This window comes from Oryzias latipes, chromosome 17 (genome assembly GCF_053564925.1).
Source record: "Oryzias latipes strain Hd-rR chromosome 17, Olatipes_Hd-rR_3.1".
Classification (NCBI taxonomy): Eukaryota; Metazoa; Chordata; class Actinopteri; order Beloniformes; family Adrianichthyidae; genus Oryzias; species Oryzias latipes.
In genome coordinates, this window is record NC_136253.1 from 7,945,410 (window position 1) to 7,967,211 (window position 21,802).

Sequence of the window (21,802 nt, forward strand, 5' to 3'; positions counted from 1 at the left end):
TATTACATTCCGGCGATATCCAAGGACACCTAAATGTCTTCCTCTACACCGCAGTTCCCAATAAAGTGCGACACCTGCTGTTGAACTCAGAAAAAAAACGGTCCAATCAGGATTGAGCAGAGGTCGGAGAGGACCAATAATGGATCTCCGTGCCACAGCGGCTTGGTTTTCCATCCAATGAGCTGCGTGGAGGAAAAATGCTGTCCACTGTGCGGCGCATAACACAGTACATGGAACAAGGCAGTGGTACAGTGGGTGACCGTGATCAGAGGGGCTTGTACCACCTCTCGGAGATCTAAATCCGCCCCGTGAAATCCGTTACGGCCGTAGTGGCTGGCGCAACCATCAGTCGGATTATGGGCGTATCGCGGTAGAGTCAGCCGGACGCTGGGATCATCCAGGAGCGGGTTCTGGACTGGACGCGGGCCGAGGGCCGCCTGCACCGCCTCCTAACCAGCTGTCGTCGGCCCTGTGCTTCTCAGAGATCTCCCCCGCGAGCATGGACTGACCCATCCCGCCGCGGATGATTTGATGGGGCTGCTCAGAGTCATGATGCCGCCCAAGTTGCAGCTGCTGGCGCTGCTGGCGTTCGCAGTGGCCATGTTTTTCCTGGAGAACCAGATCCAGAAGCTGGAGGAGTCCCGTGGAAAGCTGGGTGAGTTGAATGGCTGCAGCTGCCGGGGCTCGGGGTTCCGTCTGGGTCATAATCTGCTGAATTTGCTCCCTTGGAAGAAGCAGATCGTCTCCTGTCTGACAGACGCTTGGCCCTTGGTTCTTTGTCAAAATGTCAGAAATCTGCACAGAAAATCGACCCCAGAGATCTGTTAAGTGCTGTTTGTGAACCGGTCTAGGTGGAGGTCAGCAGTGCAGGTTCTGAGTGGGGCCTTCAGGGACACCGTCCTCTTTTCAACGTCTCATAGCGACTATCAGGAGATGGTCCCACCAAAGATCTGGGACATCCCACTCTGGTTCAGGTTGTCTGAGGATGCAGGGCGCCATGGGCCTCGCCGCGTCCTTAGAGGAGCCGGCTGGAGTGAAGCAAAGCCGTGCAGAGCGGTGCCTCAGGAGGCCACAGATCTGTCTAAGCAAATTAAAACCCAGATTCTGACCTTTCCAGTCAGGAGTCATTAACACACATTTGATGTTTCCGTCTTTTAGTTTGAGGTGCAGTCCAAAAAAAAAAAAAAAACCTCAAATGAAGGAAAATGTGTTGACAGAATCTGCTGGCTCCAAAACGATGAACTCAGGTTTGAGTCATTTCATCGACGTGGACAGATTTGAAAATAAAGTTAACTGAAATCTTTTTTGTACCAGTTTAACCCAGTTTGAGCTTCAGAACCTCATATCATTGAGTCTTCAACCCGGTCTTATGGCGACAGTAGTTGCCATGGAAACGTTGACTCAGACAGACTCAGACCAATCACTGCCGTCTGGCTCCAACGTGGCCAGAAAACCGGCGACTGAATTGGCTTCATTTGGCTGAAGCCAGAAGTAAGGCGTTTCTACGGGTGACATCACACCCGCTCAGTCCAGGTCTATATGCAGTGAATGGTCCTGTCCAGACTGACAGGAGAGCAGGTTCATGATCCGTCAGAGATTTGATGTAATCTGATTACTGTCATGTGCAGCAGCTGTCAGCAGGTGGTGTACAGGGTCACAAAGGCTGTGGTGTTTCAACACACAGAGGTTCAAAGTGTGCCAGGACCACCATGAAACCTCCACCGCATGCCTGAACTGTTCAGACCGGCAGCTTGGATCCATCATTTCACGTAGTTTTCATATGTCTTCTGCCCAATGCTGAAGTCCAGACTTCCGGTCTGGCTCTACCCGACTGGTGATCTGGAGTGAACTGCACCATCACCCCTAATGGCGGTTTGACCTTCAGCAGGTCGTCTTCAGCTCCTCTGAAGGCCTGAAGACAGTTGCTGCCATGTGGCAGACTGACTACGTTTGTGTTAACAAGCAGAGAAACAGGTGCAGCAAATAAAGGGACCGCAGAGGGTGAAAATCAGTAAGAAAAACCTGCTGCAGAAAAAACGTGTAACATTTCTGTTTGCTGTGTTTTTCTGACCTCTGTCTTGGTTTGTGGGACTTCAGTGTTGACCTGGTATTGTGTCTACCAACCAGAGCTGCTGTCCCTTCTTATGGTTTCTGTAAAGTTCTTTTAGGAGTCTTCAACTGTGCGTTTGGATGAAGGTGCGGATCGGCTGTTGATCTAGTGCAGATGCTGATCGGCAAGCGGAGCAGAACAGCTCCTGGATCAGTCGGGGTTGGATGGCTTCATTGGTCAGCGATCAACTGCTGCTGCGTGTGCACCGCCAGTCAGGCAGTCAGGAACCCGTCTGCCCCGGGTCGTGTTTACGTAGATGTTCACATGCTGAAACAGAACCTCAGAGGCCACCCCCACCCCACCCCACCCCCACGCTCCAGGAATCTGTTGACTTGGCAAAATTCCTCATGATGGATGAGTGGAGGAGCAGACGTGCTGTAGATGTGGATCAGGAGCTGTGAAGCTCCGTCTGTGAGTCTCACAGCCACCATGCTGACTGTCAGAACGTCCAGGTACGTCTGCTGTCAGTCAGCACGGACCAGCACAGCACAGGACCGGGAAAGGGGCTGTCCAAAGCCGGACTTCAGTAATATTGTAAAGAAAATGAAAGTCTTGCTTGTACTCAGCTGATGTTCTTGAACTGAGACCCACACAAAACTCTTTGTCTTTCAAAGATATCCAGGCAGTCTCTCTCAGAGTGGTGCGGTCCACTGCCAGACTGATCCTTTATTCTGACTAGGGATGGGCCGCTATCATTTTTTCCATCCGATACCAATAACTGATATTTCCCCTGCAACTGTGGTCGATACCGATACTTAAGTGTCTACAGTAACACAAAGCTGAGATTTGCTTTTTTGTTTCTTTATCATAAATGCACAACTTTTCTTTTACTGGACAATCACATCGACCTTTTTAACAAACAGTAAAGGATCTCAGAGGAACACGTTTCACTTTAAAACTCTCATTTAAATACATCTGACAGCACTCAGACCATTTATTGAATATTGGACATAACTGTACGACATGTATCTCTGTCAAAAAGAACTTTAACCTGAAAACGGTCCATTACTGACCAGGACTGGAAACATTATCTTCCCAATCTGTTAGGAACAAGTTTACATTTCAAAAATAAAGTCTTTCTGAAAACAACCATGTGTCAAAGTGTCCTTGGGCAAGACACTGACTGAACCCCACCTTGCCTCTGGTGGAAGGTTGGCGCCAGCGTTCGGCAGCGAAGCCGCCACCAGCGTGTGAATGAGACTGTGGCGGTAAAGCACTTTGGGCCTTCCAGGAAGGTAGAAAGCGCTACAGAAGTATACGCCATTTCCCATATGCAACTCTGATGAAGTTTTGTTGAAAAATGCTTTCAGGAAACCTTCAGTTTCGCCCGCGGATGGGGAGTTCTTTGGCTGTTTTCAGCACAACAATGGCTCCAGTTTTCAAAAAGGTTTTTTCATTGGATGGATCAGTTTTGGTGATCCCTCAGCTTGTGCGGGAAGCATGAAGGTATTTGCGTGAATTTTCCCTGTAGCTCAGAGAAACAGAATGTTTGATAAGAAGCTGTTCTGCTAAACTCAATGAGGCTCACCCAGATCTAACACCCCACTTAATTCCCAGAAATCCTTGCTTCACGCACCGCTGATTGGCTTGATCAAGTGATTCCTGATTCTGATCGACTGAACACACCTGAACCAGGCAATGAGCAGCAAACAGGGTGGGGGTTCCCAAGAGCCAGGGTTGGGCAGCCCCGTGCTTAACTCCTTAGAGTAATTAAAGCATCTTAGCTGTTATTCAGGGCTGAACTGGTGACCATGGTAGATGGTGGAGACATGAGATCTCTATGGGAGAGCTGGTTAAGACTCTAGCAGATGAAGTAGTTTAAGATGATTTAGTAATCCACATAAAATAGCGTTTCAACCATCTGTTCTGAAAGTAAAAACGTCACAGACGTGTTCCTGACTTTGGCACAAATGACAGAAAATAAACCTGGAGAGGTTTAACATGTGACCCAAAAGATAGAAGTTAGTCAACATTGATTCCTGAGTCCTTACAGAGGGACCTGGGACCTTGAGGGCAGTTATAATCACTTTGGTTTTTCTGGTCATGGTTAGGAAGACGCTCTGGTTTGTCCTCGCCTCGATGTCTGACCCATCATGTGGATCTTTTTTTTTGTGGTTCATTTGAAAGACCTGCTGCCATCAACATAAATCTGTGTACCATCTGCATGAAAGTGAAAAGGACCAGGACACCTCTGGAAAACGGTACCTACAGGAAGCTTTGACCCATGAATAAAACACTTCCAGGTCCAGAAACACCAGAACTGGTGCTGGTGTCTGAGGAGACACCAGTCATATGAACTTTAAACTAACCAGTCATTGTTTTAAAAGCATTTTTATATTTTGAACGTTTGGTGATGGGTCGGTAATGAGATCAATCAATGGTTTGATTTCAGCCACAATGAAGTAAACATGGTCTGAATGGTGAAAAGGAGTTAGAAATCTGGTCAAGCTGAGGAACCGATCAGTGGAGGAACGTGGAACAGTCTGGTAGGAATCTGGGTCAACATCCACCAAGACATGAACTCTGACACCTTTTCTTGACTGAAGACTTGGTTACACCAGGCGGTCCGTTCTGATCCCGCGGTTGTTTGACTCTCCGTTCCAGGCTCAGGCGGGGATTAAATGAAGCAAGAGAGGCGTTCAGAGGACTCTAGTGCAGATGGATCTGTTGTGATTGATGGGTCACAAGCAGTTGATAGTGGGACATCCTGTAGCCCCAAAGGAAAGCAGTGCATAATTCCATGTACTGTGTTGTGTGTGTGGGATTCCTGCCCACACCCAGAGGATTATGGGAAACGCGAGCACTGACTGCAGATTGCTGGCGCTCCAGAACAGTTTGTTGTGATTTGGTTGGTTGACTAAATCATGGTTTGACTAGAGGAAACCTCTGATTCACTTGACTGACTCTTCCCTTTTTTTCTTAAATAGAAATTTTCTTCTAACAACTTCCACCTTTATGACCCTCTGTAACTGCAGACAGAAAGACTTCTTCATCTCTGTGCCTGCAGGCAAATCTGAGGGCAAAGACGTTCCATCTGCAACAGAAAAACACTCGGAACACTGAGCATCAATGCCTTGCGAGTGTTCAGCATGATTAAAGGAATTCAATTTCCATCTGTTGCATGGGGTTATCAGCTTCCACACAGAGGAGTCTCTGTGATGGGCTCCAAGGGAGAAGAGAGATGCTCTTGAACACAGGACAAAGGAGATGCATGCGTGCAGAGGGGAGTGTTTGCAGAGCTGACCAGAAGCCTTCAGGCATTCATCTGTGGCTGCAGCCGCTGGGATTGTCATGCAAGGCTCAACCAGCCCTAACACATGCGCAGACACATATGCACAGACATGCATACATGTGCAGACACACATGCGCAGACACATATGCACAGACATGCATACATGTGCAGACACACATGCGCAGACACATATGCACAGACATGCATACATGTGCAGACACACATGCGCAGACACATATGCACAGACATGCATACATGTGCAGACACACAGGCACGCAGAAATATGCACATACAAACACACACATGTATCGCATCCAGAAACACACGCACAGACTCAGACACATGCAAACATGTGCAGACATGCACACACATACACGCAGATACACGCAGACATGCAAAAACAGGAATGCAAAAACACAAGCACAGGCTCACCCACATGCACACATGCGCACACACACGTTATCGCACACACGCGTGCAGACACATGCACACGTGTAGACACATGCAGACATGCGCAGACACATGCACACGTGCACACGTGCAGATACACACGCAGACCCATGCACATGTACACAGACATATGCACACATGTGCAGGTACACACACACGCAGACACATGCACACGTGTGCAGATACACACACACACACACACGCAGACACATGCACACATGCAAAAACACAAGCACAGTCTCACCCACATGCACACATGGGCAGACACACATTATCGCACACACGCGCGCAGACACATGCACACGTGTAGACGCATTCAGACATGCGCAGACACATGCACACATGTGCAGATGCACACAGACACATGCACACATACACAGACACATGCACACATGTGCAGATACACACAGACATGCACACAGACACATACGCCGTAGACAGATATGTGCAGACTTCCTCTCAGGGATCTTCTCGAGCCTTGTTTCAGAGTTCTGCCCACTAAAGAGGAACAGCTGAATGTGTGGGTGCTGTGGACATTCCTGGCCACTCATCCACTTCTTCATCGATGTGTTCCGTCTGACCCCCCGCAGAACCCCCGTATCTGTTTTTAGATCCCTGTAAAGCCTGAGTCCATTGTTCGCACTCGGCACCTTTGCAGCTGTTGTCAGAAGCAGCTGGTGAACATTGGGTCTGAACAGCTGATGGAGGCATCACTGAGGAGGCGGGTGTACATTAAATTGTCATGAGATGGGGGGGGGGGGGTGTTCATGGGGCTAATGGTCATTCTGGGCTTCTGCAGCATTGTTTGACGAAGGCTTTGAGGATTTATGGCCTCTTGCACACGTGTCTGACACCAAATGTTTTCCTGTTAGGTGGTTGGCGGCGCAGCAACTGGAGCCGGCTGAGTCTGCCGCTGCAGCAGGATCCTAGCCGGGTTAATTGAAGGGTTGCGGACGGTTTTACAGCCCAGCTGTAATGTGAAGCTGTTCACGAAGAGCAGGCAGTTCTGTGCCACCGTTCAAATCCCAGACAGGATCCACACTCTTTATGGCTCCTCCTTTGGAGGACAGTGATGATGGTTTACTTTGAATGAAGATGAACTTCATCACCATCTGAGCTTCACACAGTTCTCTGACAGCAAAAAGCAAAAATGTTCTGTGTTTTCCCATTTGGAACAAAAGTGAAAAAGTCATTTAATGAAAGTGTGATTTAGGAAAAGCAGGTACAAACGTGAAAACATGAAGAGAAGACAATAATGTAGATGAACAAAGTGGAAACCGCATTCCTCCTCTGCAGAATAAATCTAACATAATCTGAAGGGTTGATGCTTTTAGTTAAAAAAAACGTGTATTTAGAGAAATCAAAATATGTGTAAACGTCCTTACCATGACTAAGACCTTCATTGTGAAATCCCACCAAGGAGATTTGCCTTATTTCTAGTCAAAATAACATTTGATATTTGACACAGAGTTACTAGAATCTACTGCGTGAACCGGCTTCTTGTTTTACTTGTAATGGAAAAATGCCACCAATTTACCAGATTTGAGACATTTAGAGTCTAGCTCAAAGGAGTGTTGCTTGTTAAGTGAATGAGTGTGTAAGTCTGTGTATGAATGTGTGTGTTTGTGCGTCTGGGTGTGTGTATTGCTATTATAAACTGGACAGGTATTCTTGGTAACATGGAGGAAATGTGCAGTCGTGTCACACAGCTTCTACATACATTTTATGCATTTCCCACGTATGAAATGTTGGTCTTTCGTGATCCATGTGTGATAAACGTCATCCATACGTGTTATGCGATCGTCATTCGTCGATGTAATCAGATGTCCATCGAGGGTTTCTGACGGGTCTTTACGTGAATTTGGTTTTGAGTTATTCAAAGTTTTTTGTCGGTTTAGAATTAGGCAGTTTACGTGTATTTTATGTCGTTTGTGTGCAATTATTACGTAAATCTTACACAATTGTGTGTAGTTTTTGAGAGATCTGTGTCTTTCCACCAGCGTTCCATGTATGTCAAACAGACTTTTCACGCATGAAGCACTGATGAATAACTTTTATATCAGGTAAACGCCGCAAATTTCATGTCCAAACTACGTAATTGACGCATGAATCACTAATGAATTGCAGATAAACAGCACAATAACGGTTCATGTTCCGTGTTGGTTTATGTGTTCTTGCGTGATTCATTCATGATACATCTGTGAAAATGTGCCGTAAAGACCCCAACGTTTCTCACTTTTTCCACGTGTGTTCACGTATGACCAATATTCATCTGTATAAAATGCGCAAAAGACGTGTGACGTGCGACACATGAAGACCTTCAGTGTGTGGGTAAAAGCAGCAGCTGGTCAGGAGGACTGCAGTGGTTGCTTTGGATATTTTTAAAAATTTGCTGACAGACATATTCAATTCAGTTCAATTTAATTTGTATAACCCAAATTCACAACAACAGTCGTCTCGATGGGCTTCTTATCGGTAATTGAAAAAGTAAAACATAAAATCAACTAACAAACTGACTAAACTAAACTGGACATCCCTGCCCTTAGACCCCCCTTTACGGTAAGGAAAAACTCCTTAAAAAAAACGGATTCCGGAAAAAACTAATAAACCTCAAGGGTGCCCACATGAAGGAGGGATCCTCCCCCAGGACGGACAAGTGATTTATCAGAACTCATAGAGAAGAATTAACTTATCTAACCCTACAACTACACATTTAAAGTCCAGCAGACGAGCTTCATCCAGCCGGAGTTGGGGGACAGTCAGGGGCGCGAGTCGAGCCGGAGACAGGATCCAGAGCCAGGTGTAGGAGCAGGAGCAGAGGCAAAGTACTGTCCCTCTTTCCCACTCCCCAGGAGGGGAGAGGGAAAGAGGGACAGTACATAAATCGCACTGCACGAAACAGAGGCATGGAGAACTAAATGATGAATAATAATCAAGAATAGAGGAGAGGAAGGGTAGAAGTAGATGAGAAAAGAGGACAGAACCCCAGTGCACCATAGTTACCCCAGCTTCAACTTCTAGCAGCCTACTAACAACTAATTGTTATTGTTATTAAATTTAATTTAAACACTAAGTTAAACACACATTAAGTTAAGTAATCTCAGATTACTAACTAGTCTGACAATAAGCCTGTCCAAAGAGGAATGTTTTCAGTCTAACTTTGAATGTAGAAACTGAGTCGGCCTCTCTTCCATGAGCTGGGAGTTTATTCCATAAAACAGGGGCTTGGTGGCTAAATGCTCTACCTCCAACTGTACTTTTACTAATTCTAGGAACCACAAGCAGTCCTGCATTTTGCAGGAGACGTATGAGACCCGCTTCAGACCCGCTGTTCAACTAAAAGACTGAATAAAACTAAAAGTCCACTTTCTTTCCTCTCTGCCCATTATTCTGTTGCACTGCTGTTTGTCACATTTCTGACTCGCTGTGTCCTGTAGACGTTCAGCCTGTTTCTAAATACATTTGTGAAAAATTTCATTTATTTATGTTTATAATAATCTTCAATTGACGAAGTTCTATGTTTAAAGGGTTGAGATATTGAAGATAAACAACAAGTGAACACGTGGACACACTAAACCAAACTTTAAAGCCTTTCAGTTTAAACAAACACATTGGAATCAGAGAATTTGAAGTTCTAATGATAGATGTGGTTTGCTGAAAGCAAAAATGGATGCTCCTAAAATAGCTGTGGCTAATGGACAGGTCAAGTGTAACCCTTGTGCTATCCTAGGCACTTTAACATTGGGATTTGGGTCATCTAGACCAGTGTTTTTCAACCTTTTTGGAGCCACGGCACACTTTAACCTTGACCAAAATCCCGCGGCACACCAGCATCCCAAAACAAAACAAAAAAGCAGAAACTCAGTCTGTTGGTCTGTTTTGATCTACACCCCCCCCCCCCCCGGCAATCTGACGTGCATTTTTGTGATAATTGTGGCAGAAAAAGCAGAAAGTTGCAGATGTTTTTTTCTAAAAGATGTAATAAAAGTTAAGTTACATACAAACTGTATGTTCGTTGTGGTTTCAAGAAGTGTAACAAGAATGACTCATTGTACGCTGAGGCGCTGTCCCTTTAAGCCAATGCATCATGGGAGATGTAGTGTGAATACTGCGAGAAAACGGCAGAAAGACTTGTGTCTCTGAGCTTCATTGTTTTGTTCACTTGTTCCAGTCTGATACCGGATTCTGTGGAAAGCTACACCGCTAAAGACGAGCTTTAGCTGGTGTTTTTGTTGGAACTGAGACTTTATGAGAAGAATCGGAACAAGGAAGTGAAGACTTTAAACACTTCTGATTGGTCAGACTGATGACATGTGATTTAGCCTTCAAGAATGATTGGTGGAGTCGTGGAGACGGTGAAAGCTGCGGGACTTTTCAGAAAACAGTTATAGCTGCAGCTAAATCGCGTTACCGTCATTCTTATCAAAATGTTTTTAATAGAATCAAATAAACACAAAGAAAAAAGTATTTTATGATCTTTCATATTCCTAACTACTCAGTGTTTCACTGACCTGTTTGGATGAACAAAGAGCTGATTTCCTGGAGATGGTAATTGTTTTTAGATCAGTTAATGAGGGCAGTTTTCCACGGCACACTTGACCATCTCCCACGGCACACTAGTGTGCCGCGGCACACTGGTTGAAAAACACTGATCTAGACCTACTAGACAGTGCTCTGAACCTTTTTTCTTCAATGATTTGTAATCTTCACTGGTGTCCATGGATTACATGAAATCTTTCCACCTTTCTCATAGTAGGGAGAACACGTCAAAGTAAGGGTGGGGTCATCTAAGATAGCACAAGGGTTAAAGATGGACAATTTTAGCAAAGATTTGTCTATGCATCTTGCAAAACTCACACACAATTGTGTATGATTTATGTAATAATTGTGTATAAATTACGTAAAATGCACGTAAACAACGTAATTCTTGACCGACGAAAAACCTTGAACAGCTGAAAACCGAATTCAAATTAAGACCCGTTGGCCAAAAATCAGGACAGACCGAAAATTTAATACATAGCAAATGCGTATTTTACATTTTGAATTAAGAATTCTTAATTTGAAACCGATTTCAACTTTCATGCATGTAGGATGTTCAGCTTCATTTGTTCTTCGTCCTTTCTAACCACATAACTTGCAGGTTTCCAGCACCTGTAGCTTCTTCAGGACTTGTGTCTGAGAAATGCACCTCACTAAACTAGGTTTCAGTAAACCCCACCCTAACTACCTATGTTCTTCTGTTCTCAGACACAGTTGGGTGTATGTGGGAAACACCCGACCGTGTCTGAAGAACATAATAAGTCGGTTAATAATACAGAGACTATGAACGTTAATGAACTAAACTCTACCCTGATTACATGAACCAGGTTAATGTGACATCCATCCATCCATCCATCTGGACCTGCAAAATCAATCAGGGCCACTGGACTGCTGGAGCCAACCCGTCCAGCGTTGGGTGAAGGCGGGGTTCGCCCTGACCAGGTCGCCAGTCTGTCAGAGGTTTCTGTGATATTTAAGGTGTAATAAAAGTCATGTTTACCAATGTCTGGCTCTGGATCCTGGATGGTCATCAACCTTCTTCTGTGGTTTGTGTAAAAGCCACAGCAGTGACTAAGGCTGTGTCTGAATTCATTCCCCTACATAGTGCACTAAATAGGGCGTTCGCCATTTTCTAGTGCTGTCTGAATCTACAATTCCAAAATCCACCACCCTAGAAATTTCCCAGAAGTCTCTGCGAAAAACTAGTGTGCATTGATGCTCACTAGATCGGCAAATATAGACCACAATGCATTGCGTCGGAACAAATTTTGCCAAAGAAAATGTATTCAAACATTTCTTTTAAAATAAATTATCAGCATTGTTATCTTCAGAAGACAGTGGACTCATAAATAATCATCACAAAACGCTCATATTATTAGATTTCAACTTTGTGAAATCGATGACTTCATATCCGCTGTTTATAAAAAAAAAGTAGTGAGCATGCTGTCTGAATTGCTTTTAAAATCCAGGACACTACAAAGTAGCACTATCTAGTTTTTTTTAGTAGCTAGGGGTTAGGGTGGGAATTCAGACACAACCAAAGTTTGTGAGTGTTGATGAACCCTCGCACATTGTTGTTACTCAGGAAATCTCCTGCTGCCGTTAGGACCTCCTCTAAGGACCAATCAGACCTGAGCTTTTCTACCTCCAGCTATCAAAAAGTCTGTAGGCCTTTCTGAGAAAGGTCCATGCATGTTTGTCTTCATCCAACCCCAACCCTCCAGACGTTGATGCTTACAGCTGGTGGATTATTATTACCACGTTTGTGGAAGTCTTCTCATCCAATCAAGTGCTTATTCCCTGACTGACCTAAATAGTGAAGTTCTGTTAAGTCCTCCTGGAATTTTTTAGTTTTCCATAACCACACTTTTCTATACGTCTAGTTTATCTGATATCTGTTTGTTGCGACTGATGTTCAAGTCTGACTCCATGCCACAGCGCCTCCTACAGTTACAGGTCTTCAGAGTCACAGATTTCAGTGCAGCAGCGGAGACACCAAAGCTGACAGACCTGGAGGCCTGAACGTCAGTCTGCTTTGAACCTACAGCCAAACCTGCTGCAGCATGAGAACTGGACCAAATCTGAGGATTATGAAAACTGCCAGCTCAGCAGCCTTATGGTAGAGTGTCTGCAGTGTGAGTTCAAATCCAGGTCAAGTCAAACCAAAGACTAAAAATGGGACCCAGTGCTCCCCTGCTTCTCACTTAGCATTAAGGGGTTGGATTGGGGGAATCAAACCACCAAATGTTTCCTGGGTGTGACTCACTGCTCCCCCAGGGGAGGGGTCAAATGCGGAATTTCACACACGGAGATGCATAACGGCTAATGGGACTTTAACTGGATGCACTGTTTGTGTCGTTTCAGCCTCCCATGATGGATGGATAGATGGGTTGGTGGGTGGATAGATGAGTGGGTGGTTGGATGAATGGTTGGGTTAATGGGTGGGTGGATGGATAGGTTGGGCTGATGGATGAATGGGTGGATGGATGGATAGATGAATGGGTTGGTGGATGGATGGATAGATGAATGGGTTGGTGGTTGGATGGATGAATGAATGGACAGATGGGTGGGTGGTTAGATGGATGGGTGGATAGATTGATGGGATGGTGGATGAATGGATGAATGGATGGATGGATGGATGGATGGGTGGATGGATGGGTGGGTGGACGGTTGGGTGGTTGGATGGATGAGTGGGTTGGTGGGTGGATGGGTGGGTGGGTGGATGGATGGGTTGGTGGGTGGATGGATGGATGAGTGGGTTGGTGGGTGGATGAGTGGGTTGGTGGGTGGATGGGTGGATGGATGAAAGGGAGAATGAAAAAACTAGATGAAGTCTTGACAGCAGGAACAGATGAAGTTGTATGTCGTGTTCTGTTTTTTTACACCACTGGATCCTGACGCGTGTTCTTCTGATAATTATATCAGCTTTTTCTCCCTGCGTGTTCCTCTGTTTGTCCATCAGCTGCTGTAAATGTTCTTCAGTGCCTCATTGTCTCCATGATGCCAGGTTTCAGCTCAGAGGTCGACGGTTTCTGTGTCCTCTCCTCATCTGCATGTCCAACATGTTGGACCAGACTGGTCCTTATGTGTCTTTTCTACTGTACCCCCCATCCTGCCCCCCTAAGCTGTCCTGTGAATGAGAGAGGGTTCCAAGAGAGCGAAGACACATCTATAGAGAGCTGATCATCCTCTGGTTTATCAGGTTTGACTCCACAGCAGCGATGGACGAAGGCCCGTCACGGCACGGAGACCTGTCTTAGAGATTGACTGATGCTTCCCGAAGCTGGATTCTAATCGGCATGAAATTGCTGCAGTAAAAACAAGTCCACGCCGAGCGGTCATCCTGCTGCCGCGCCGTGAATGAAACAGGAGTAACAGGCTTGTAGTTGTCACAGTTTAAGAACTGTGTTAGCGTCACGCCTCATAATTAGCTTTGAAGCACAGAGACGCTGGAAGGAAGTGAGGAAGAGGAGGAGTGTGGTGAAAGGAACCCTGCTGTGAGGCCACGGCCACTCTCCTCCCATGAAACAACCGCAAAAGGAGCCTGCGGCTTGAATGTGTGTGTGTGTGGGTGTGTGTGTGGGTGTGTATACCCTTTGGTTTGAAAGTTGGAGCCAAGTGTGTTGGGTCTGGTACTGGGGGGGGGTCTGCAAAGCCTCAGCAGCTTTCTCTTTGCTCCCTTCAGCTCCTTGTTGGTTGTTGGAAATTGTCCCAAAACTCTTTAGTCTCTGAGCCTTTTCAGAGTCAGGACCTCACAGTTCAGCCCCCCACACCCCCCACAGTGTTTTCTCTACCTCCGTCCCCTCTGATGTGGGGCAAAAAGAACGCCTGGAGGTTTCCTCTGAACAGAACCTGCGTCTGAAGACTTTTATCAGTTGAAAACCTTCACTTGCGTTAGCTGTGACTCTACGGAAGCCTGTGGCGTTCAGACTGTGTCCTCAACGGGTCTCTGAGAGTCACGTTGATGGTATGGGAACAGTTTGGATGCTGTTGTTTGTCTGAAGTGAGCAGACAGAGGCTGAAACCTTCTCCTGCAGAAACCCTCTGAACGTCCCAGGAAAAGATGACCAAACACTCCGCGTGTGTATCGATGACTCCTGTTGTAGTCCAGTCCATGAACGGTTCAGACGTTACTCAGTACCATCATGTCACAGTTACCTCGTGCACATTTAGGATTTCCTCTGCTGTTTCTGCCCTCGTGTGGTGAAGGTCTGTGGAGCGCAGCAGCTGTGCGTGTTGTTGTTGTGGAACAGCTGTTCTGCATGTCGCCAGCTTTCGCCCGTCGCTCGCCTCTGCTGTCGGTCCGGAGCGGCAGATGCAGCCTCAGCCGGCCTCCTGATCCGGTTTGAGGGACGGTGAGGCGGCAGAGAGCTGCTTCCTCTCTGATACAAAGCCTGGTGGTGGATGGAGATGTGGTAACCTCTGACCTTCTGACCTCACCTGCTCTCCTGGGGACGACTTTTGAATGATAACTGTGATGATACATTTGCATTTAGAATCGATTTACTTTATGAAATGAAAACAGGTGAACATGGATGCTCAGTTTGATCTAACTTCAGAGGATTAGTCATCATTTAAGTGGAAAATAAAGATGTTTAAGTAAAAGAGATACATCTCCATATGTATCCATATATTATAACTACTCTAAATCCTAAATTGACATACTTGTTCTTATACATTTATCCCAATTTATCCCAAACTATCATTCATGAGCAGGAAGAAATGACCTTATATAATCCCTCCTCTTATGCTTAACTTAACTATTTTACTTAGTTTTGTCCAATGTGGTTCAGAACAAAGGCAAAGTGCAGATCGAGGTCACATCTGGTCACAGACGGCGAGGAGGCGGAGCTTCAGCAGTGATGGGTTGGGGTTGCATTTTTCACTCATGGTCAATGTTCCCTTCGTCGAACCAGAGCGAGCCATCGCCCGGCACGAGGTGCGAGAGATCGAGCAGAGGCACATCCAGGACGGCCTGCGCGAGTCTGCGGCCGCGCCGCCCGACGGCGAGGACGACGTGGTCATCATCTACAACCGTGTCCCCAAGACGGCCAGCACCTCCTTCACCAACATCGCTTACGATCTGTGCGGGAAGAACCACTACCACGTGCTGCACATCAACACCACCAAGAACAACCCGGTCATGTCCATGCAGGACCAGGTAAGCGCCGCCAGAGCGCCCCAGGACGACCACGCCTCAGACCTTCATGACCACATGTCCTTGCTCAGGTTCGCTTTGTGAAGAACGTGACGGAATGGAGGGAAATGAAGCCGGCCTTCTACCACGGACATGTGTCCTTCCTGGATTTCACCAGGTATGTTCAGATTTATGCAGCTCCTCCTGTTTGCCCCCCACCTCAGTTCTGATCTGCTTACACCCCCCGGTGGTTGCTGAGAGCCGCATTCATGAGACGGAGAACAAAACTGTGATCAAACGGTGGAGGAAAGGAAGAGGCGTCGGCGGTAAGGAATGATCAGACCACTATTTGAAAGAAGACTAGCAGAGTTACTTTCTAAACTGTCTTTGACTCCTGGACTGTTGGCTCTCAGGTGAAATTAGCAGCACCAGTGGTTCTAATCCATCACCTCACTGCTCAGATCAAGCGAGCACCCGTAGAAACGCCTCACCAGCAGATGATGCTCATCCGTTCTGTGATTTCTGACCTGCTGCTCCTCAGGTTCGGGGTGAAGAAGAAGCCCATCTACATAAACGTCATCCGAGACCCCATTGAGAGGCTGGTGTCCTACTACTACTTTTTACGTTTCGGGGACGACTACAGGCCCGGTTTGAGGCGACGGAAGCAAGGAGACAAAAAGGTGATGGGGGGGGAAGGGGATGATGGGGGGGGAGTGATGGGGGGAAAAATGGGTGACTCTGCAGATGTTGCTCTGCATTTGAAGTAATTTCTCCCGTTGGGCTGAACCCCTCATGCCGTCACTACGTCCCATTAAATCCAGGACTGAAGATTTGTTTTGATATAACTGGGAATGAGGGGGGAGGGATAGTTGACCCACACGGAGGCTGCAAAGGAAAAAAAGTCTGACCTGGGATTTGTCTTTTTCTCAGACGTTTGATGAATGCGTGTCCGCGGGGGGCTCGGACTGCGCTCCGGAGAAGCTCTGGCTGCAGATCCCGTTTTTCTGTGGTCACTATTCTGAATGTTGGTAAGTTGCTTTTATCTGGACTATATGATCCTCCAGTGAAAATATTGTTTCTTTCGCATATTTGTTGTAGTTTCTTCCTTAAGCCTTCATTTGTTTATAAACCTCCAACAGACAAAAAGCTCCAAACGTGAAGCCTAAACTAGAGTTTTTCGCTCAGAGAAAGTGTCCTGGAGCCACAGAAGGTTCTGTTTGGACCTGTCCTCAGTGGAAGTCTGTTGTTAGTCTCAGGTGTTTGCCAATTGTTCCTGATAAATAGTTTAGGACCAGCAAGTTGACCCCACGCCCTCCATTTGGGTCTGGATCTCCTGCAGACGTTTGTTAGAGTAAAACCGGCCTGAAATCTCCACCTTGTGATGCTCTCCCAAGGAGGAGGGCCCTTTGAGTGGTTTCTCACGTTGAAACAGTATGAAGGTACTAGTAAACCCTTGTTTTTCGCGGGGGTTACGTTCCATAAAGAACCCGTGATAGGCAAAATCCTTGAAGTAGAAACCTTTATTTTTTTTACAATTACTATACACTTAAAAACTCTATTATACATTGAAAAGAAAGAACAAACGATTTTACAGGCTCAAGCATTTGTTTCACAAATAAAAGTACTTTAGAAACAAATAACTTCTGTACTGTACTGTCACATAATAATTTTAATCATCAATGTGAACAGAAGACTTCAAATTGCGGAGATTAGCCCCGCCCATCGCGAGCCGAGTCATTGGATTAAACAGGAGTAAATTTCAAATGATTATGAAAAAAATACAAAGTACAGTGGGACAAATAGTGACTCAGGTGTATTTCACTGATCTTCAGACTGAGCCGCTGCATCCTGACTCCGCTCTGCAGTGTTTTGTCCTATTGAAGCCCGCAGTGCAGGTGTGTTTGTTCAGGAGAAGAACATAGTGATAGGCAGTTGTTGTCGCTCTTTCTTCTATGGGTTTTAGAGAAACTCGAAACTGCAAGAGAATTTGCAGTATGTAATGTAAATTTGGCAAGCTGTTTTACATACGTGTACATATTAAACTGCAGCGTTATTGACGCACAAGTAGAGAAGAAGCGGATTGACTTTTTAGCCAATCAGAAGGCAGAACACAATGCACGACGCAAATCCGTGAAGTAGCAAAACCGTGAAAAGTAAACTGCGTTATAGCGAGGGATCGCTGTACACAAAACACACAATAATTGTTCTCAACTTACACACATTCTGTTGACTCAAACACTCCTTTACACTGTAAACAACTCAGGATCATCTGTCTCTGCCTGATCTCTGAGTGTAGCAACGGCGGATCATCGTTTGTAACTCATAGAACCACAAAATGTCCTACAGGTCTTACATTTGTTTTTGAGGATGTACAACATCTTAATAAAACCGAAAAAAGCTAATTTTTTAAGGTTCTTCAATGGTTAATGTTTAATGATGCGGTCAACAAAAAAATCCCAGGCCCTGCCCCGCCTCTCCATGCACAAACCACCACAAAGAACCAACCTACAGGTGGACAGGTGCACTCATTCAAAGCAGTCATGTGACCGGTGAAATCACAGCCACCTGATCCCGGTTAGGGGGGGGCTAAAGGATTGACGCGAGTGCAGAAGTGACGGGGGATGAAAAACCTTCGCTCATTCCTTTACTCTTTAGGGGGGGGAGCAATGACTCCCTGCTATGATGTCATCTTCTCATTGTTAGAAAGTCTTCATGACCTCTGATGATGACGCTAGAGGTCGTCCAAAACTGTTTCAGGTTCAACCAAGTCCCATCAGTTCCTGCAGTCTGTTCTGCTGCCCCACAGTCTGACTTGATGCAGGCTCGGGGGCAAAAACAGTCCCTGCTCCCTCAGGTCCCTGGACCATAGGTCTCCAGCCACCCCAAAGAAAAGAGGATGATCCAAACTGTCCTCTGTCTGCAGGAATGTGGGCAGCCAGTGGGCGTTGGAGCAGGCCAAGTACAACCTGGTGAACGAGTACATGCTGGTGGGGGTGACGGAGGAGCTGGAGGACTTCATCATGATGCTGGAAGCATCGCTGCCGCGCTTCTTCAAAGGAGCCACGGAGCTGTATAAGACAGGTCTGCTCCCGAAGGGTGGGATTCTTTCAACAGGAGGAATGTGCAGCTTCTGCATCCGTGCCTTTGTTGTTTTCCCAGAATCCAGGCGTCGGTGCTTGGAGCATGCTGCTCGTTTGAAAAACAAATGAGTCTCACATTTCTTTAAAAAAACAACAGCATGTGTTTCTGGAGCCTCCTCCTTTGGACCCATAACTGCCTGCTGCTTTTATGAGACGTGTTTGAGGTTTACACATCACTCTATATGAGTACGGTGGCCCTGAAGTCCAAATCACCAACTAATCACTCAATGCAAAAACATGCTACAGATCACAACAATTGAAACGTAAAACAAAAAAACACATTTAAATTTTAGAAATCAGAACAGAATTCCAAAACACAACTCCACAAAAAGGAAACAAATTAAAAATTAAACCTTTCAGAAAAACAAAATTACCTTGCAGGAATCAAAATGAAATGTTTAAAAAGGAAACAAAAAAGAAACCAATAACATTTTCTGTTCTTTTTTTTTCGTTTGATTCATTTGGATTTCTAGAAATTACTTTTGTTTCCTGAAACTTTTCTTTTTTTTTCTTTTTTTATAATTTGTGTTTTGGTTTCAGGAGTGTTGTTCTGATTTCTAAAATGTGTCATTTTTTGATTTCTTTTCCTTTTTTCCTGTTGTCGTTGTGATCTCGAATGATTTGTTGATGTGATTTGTCCTTCAGGGCCACCGTAGTTTAGAGATGTTTTGATGAAAAGCAAAGACCCTCTTTGGAAGTCCAAGGGAACCTTAAGCCAAAAAAAATCTTCTTTCATGAGGGGGATGTTTTCCTGCTCTTAAACCTAGGGTTGGGTTGATAAAATCAATTAATCGATCCAAGCTCAATAAATCAATAATCGATCCATAAAAGTAGAGACGATCTTTTATGCCTTTCCTTTCCCGGTGACCTAAAGAATAACAGCAATAAACCCTAAGTCCACTAGCTTGATGCTAACGGATAATGGAATTTCCCATAGGATGGCTAATGCTAACGCTCAGTCGCCCAAACATACATTGCTGACAGCTTTATAAACTCACAGGCAGGAATTCTCCAAACTCTTTTAAGGAAACATTTATTAAAAGTTAATAATTGTGGTCTAAATCAAATTTTTGTTCCAATTGTCTGGAATAAAGTGTAATGCTGGACCGCGAGCTCCACCTAGTGGACAAACGGAAACAAAATTGACATCAAAATTGAATAGATTGATCCAGGTGTAGGTACCGTAACCGTTCGGCCTGAAACAACCATTCGGGGTCCTTTCGACCGAAGGTAACGTCACACTACAGTAGCCCCACTTGGACAGACTACGCAGCGTCGAGATCTGCTTGGGCTCTACAAAGTTTCATTTCACGTTCCCTTTTGTAACCTAAAGTTATTTTCCCTCTTAAACTGTGTCTGACAATCTTCTTTGTAATTTTTATAAAGAGATTTTGCCACAATCCGCTTGTTATTCCAGTTTAAGTTCAGCCGTGGCTGAAAATGTTGTCAGCCTGGCTAAATGTTTTTCCTTCTGGTCCGTTCTGCCAATAATAAAGCACTGGGCACACGGATTAAAAAAACTATAAGCGAACAAGCATTCAATAATAATCATAACAGTAATAAAGGCACGTTTAGAAGACAATCTCTGTCTGTGTCGGAGCTGTGTTTGTTTACAACAGACTTTATAATATCCTGTTCTACGGTAGTGTAGTAATTTGTCCAGACCAATCACTATCTGACACGTCATCGGACCAACAGACAGCCAATCACATAATGTGACGTCAGCATTAGTCCCAGGACCCCAAACGGAAGTTCCAGGCCAAACGGTTATGCTACCTACCCCGGCTCTGATGAAACGAATCGATTCTGGAAATTGTTGATGATATTCAGCCATACTGACACCACATCGTTCTGTTCTTTGCATTGAATATATTCCGTTTCCTGATCTGACCTTCCTTTGGTGGCGATGGGCTGTCATCCTGTGTTGTGATGTGTAAATGAGTGAAGCTTGTGTGTTTGGAGTCTGCAGACCTCGTCTCTCCATGGTCACCACTGCAGGAACGACTCTGTTTGCCCTCTCAAGCTTCTTCTCTGCTACAGGAAAGAAGTCCCACCTGAGGAAGACCAGCGAGAAGAAGCCGCCAACGAAGGAGTCCGTTACCAAACTGCAGCAGTCCAACATCTGGAAGATGGAGAACGACTTCTATGAGTTTGCTCTGGAGCAGTTCCAGTTCGTCAGGGCTCACGCTGTCCGGGAAAAGGACGGGGAGCTCTACCTGCTGGCTCAGAATTTCTTCTACGAGAAAATCTACCCCAAAAACTGAAGGGGGCTTTTCAGAACGGTCTGACTACAGCTGCACAATGGGCCCCCCTCCAGCCTTTTAGAGCGAGCTAAAGTGCGACTTGGAGCGGCAGACTGGAGTTCTTTCTGATTTTACCAGCCAGCTGAATGTGGGGTTTGTGTTTCCCTGCAGAAGGGGGGGGGGGGGGGGGTGGTGCAACTTGTGTAGTCTGTGCACTGTGTGCCAAAAGCTGCCTGGGGGGGCCTGAAAGACGAGCCCCCCCCAGCATCGGACTCCTGTTGGGCCTCAGGAGAAAACAAACAGGTCCTGAACAGGAACGAGAGGCTTTTCCTGAAACCAGCTGGATACTTTTTGGAATAATTTTCTTGAGTGACTGAACCTTTTCTGTAATAAAGATGGTGTGGTGTTTGATCCTTTCCCGAGTAAGAATGTGTGATTTATACTGATGATGTCGTCTGAAGCCCAGACGAACACGCTGCTTTTTGTCAATACTTACTAGGATGGAAAGAATCTCAACTTTTACCGTTGAAGTCCCTTTTGTGTCGTTGTCTGTCAAACGTGACTTCTGCAAACATTGTGTTTATGTTAACTACATTTAAGGCTGGAGACAGCAAACACATTTTTTTTTTACGCTGTAAAGTCACAAACCCGCCTTCATCTTCTTCCTGTTGTGACGTGTTTCCTGCTGAGGACTTTCTAGGTCGTGTCACACAGTCTTTATGTACATTTTGCTCATTTTCCACGTATGAAATGTCGGAATTTCATTAGCCACGCGTGATTTACGTCTTTCATGAGTTCTTGTGTACGATATTCGTCAATGTCCGTCAAGGGTTTCGGCTGACGGGTCTTTACGTTAATTTGGTTTTGAACTGTTCAGAATTTTTACAGAATTATGCAGTTTACATATTTTACGTACATATTTTACATATTTTATGTAGTTTATACGCAATC

General features: G+C 45.5%; 1 protein-coding gene across 1 annotated transcript; it reads left to right on the forward strand.

The window, feature by feature from the left end:
• Positions 1–199: 199 nt before the first annotated feature.
• On the forward strand, positions 200–21,267 carry hs2st1a (heparan sulfate 2-O-sulfotransferase 1a). Its single transcript, XM_004078642.5, has 7 exons — positions 200–655; positions 15,248–15,492; positions 15,561–15,646; positions 16,010–16,148; positions 16,399–16,496; positions 18,392–18,549; positions 20,649–21,267. The coding sequence occupies exons 1-7, from the start codon at positions 532–534 to the stop codon at positions 20,870–20,872; spliced, it is 1,074 nt and encodes a 357-aa protein (XP_004078690.1). The 5' UTR covers positions 200–531; the 3' UTR covers positions 20,873–21,267.
• The last annotated feature ends 535 nt before the right edge of the window (positions 21,268–21,802 follow it).

Coding starts and splice junctions, on each gene's coding strand:
- hs2st1a (XM_004078642.5), top strand. CDS start 532: ATGGGGCTGCTCAGAGTCATGATGCCGCCCAAGTTGCAGCTGCTGGCG. Junction 15,493..15,560: donor TCATGTCCATGCAGGACCAG/GTAAGCGCCGCC, acceptor GTCCTTGCTCAG/GTTCGCTTTGTGAAGAACGT. Junction 16,497..18,391: donor GGTCACTATTCTGAATGTTG/GTAAGTTGCTTT, acceptor CTCTGTCTGCAG/GAATGTGGGCAGCCAGTGGG.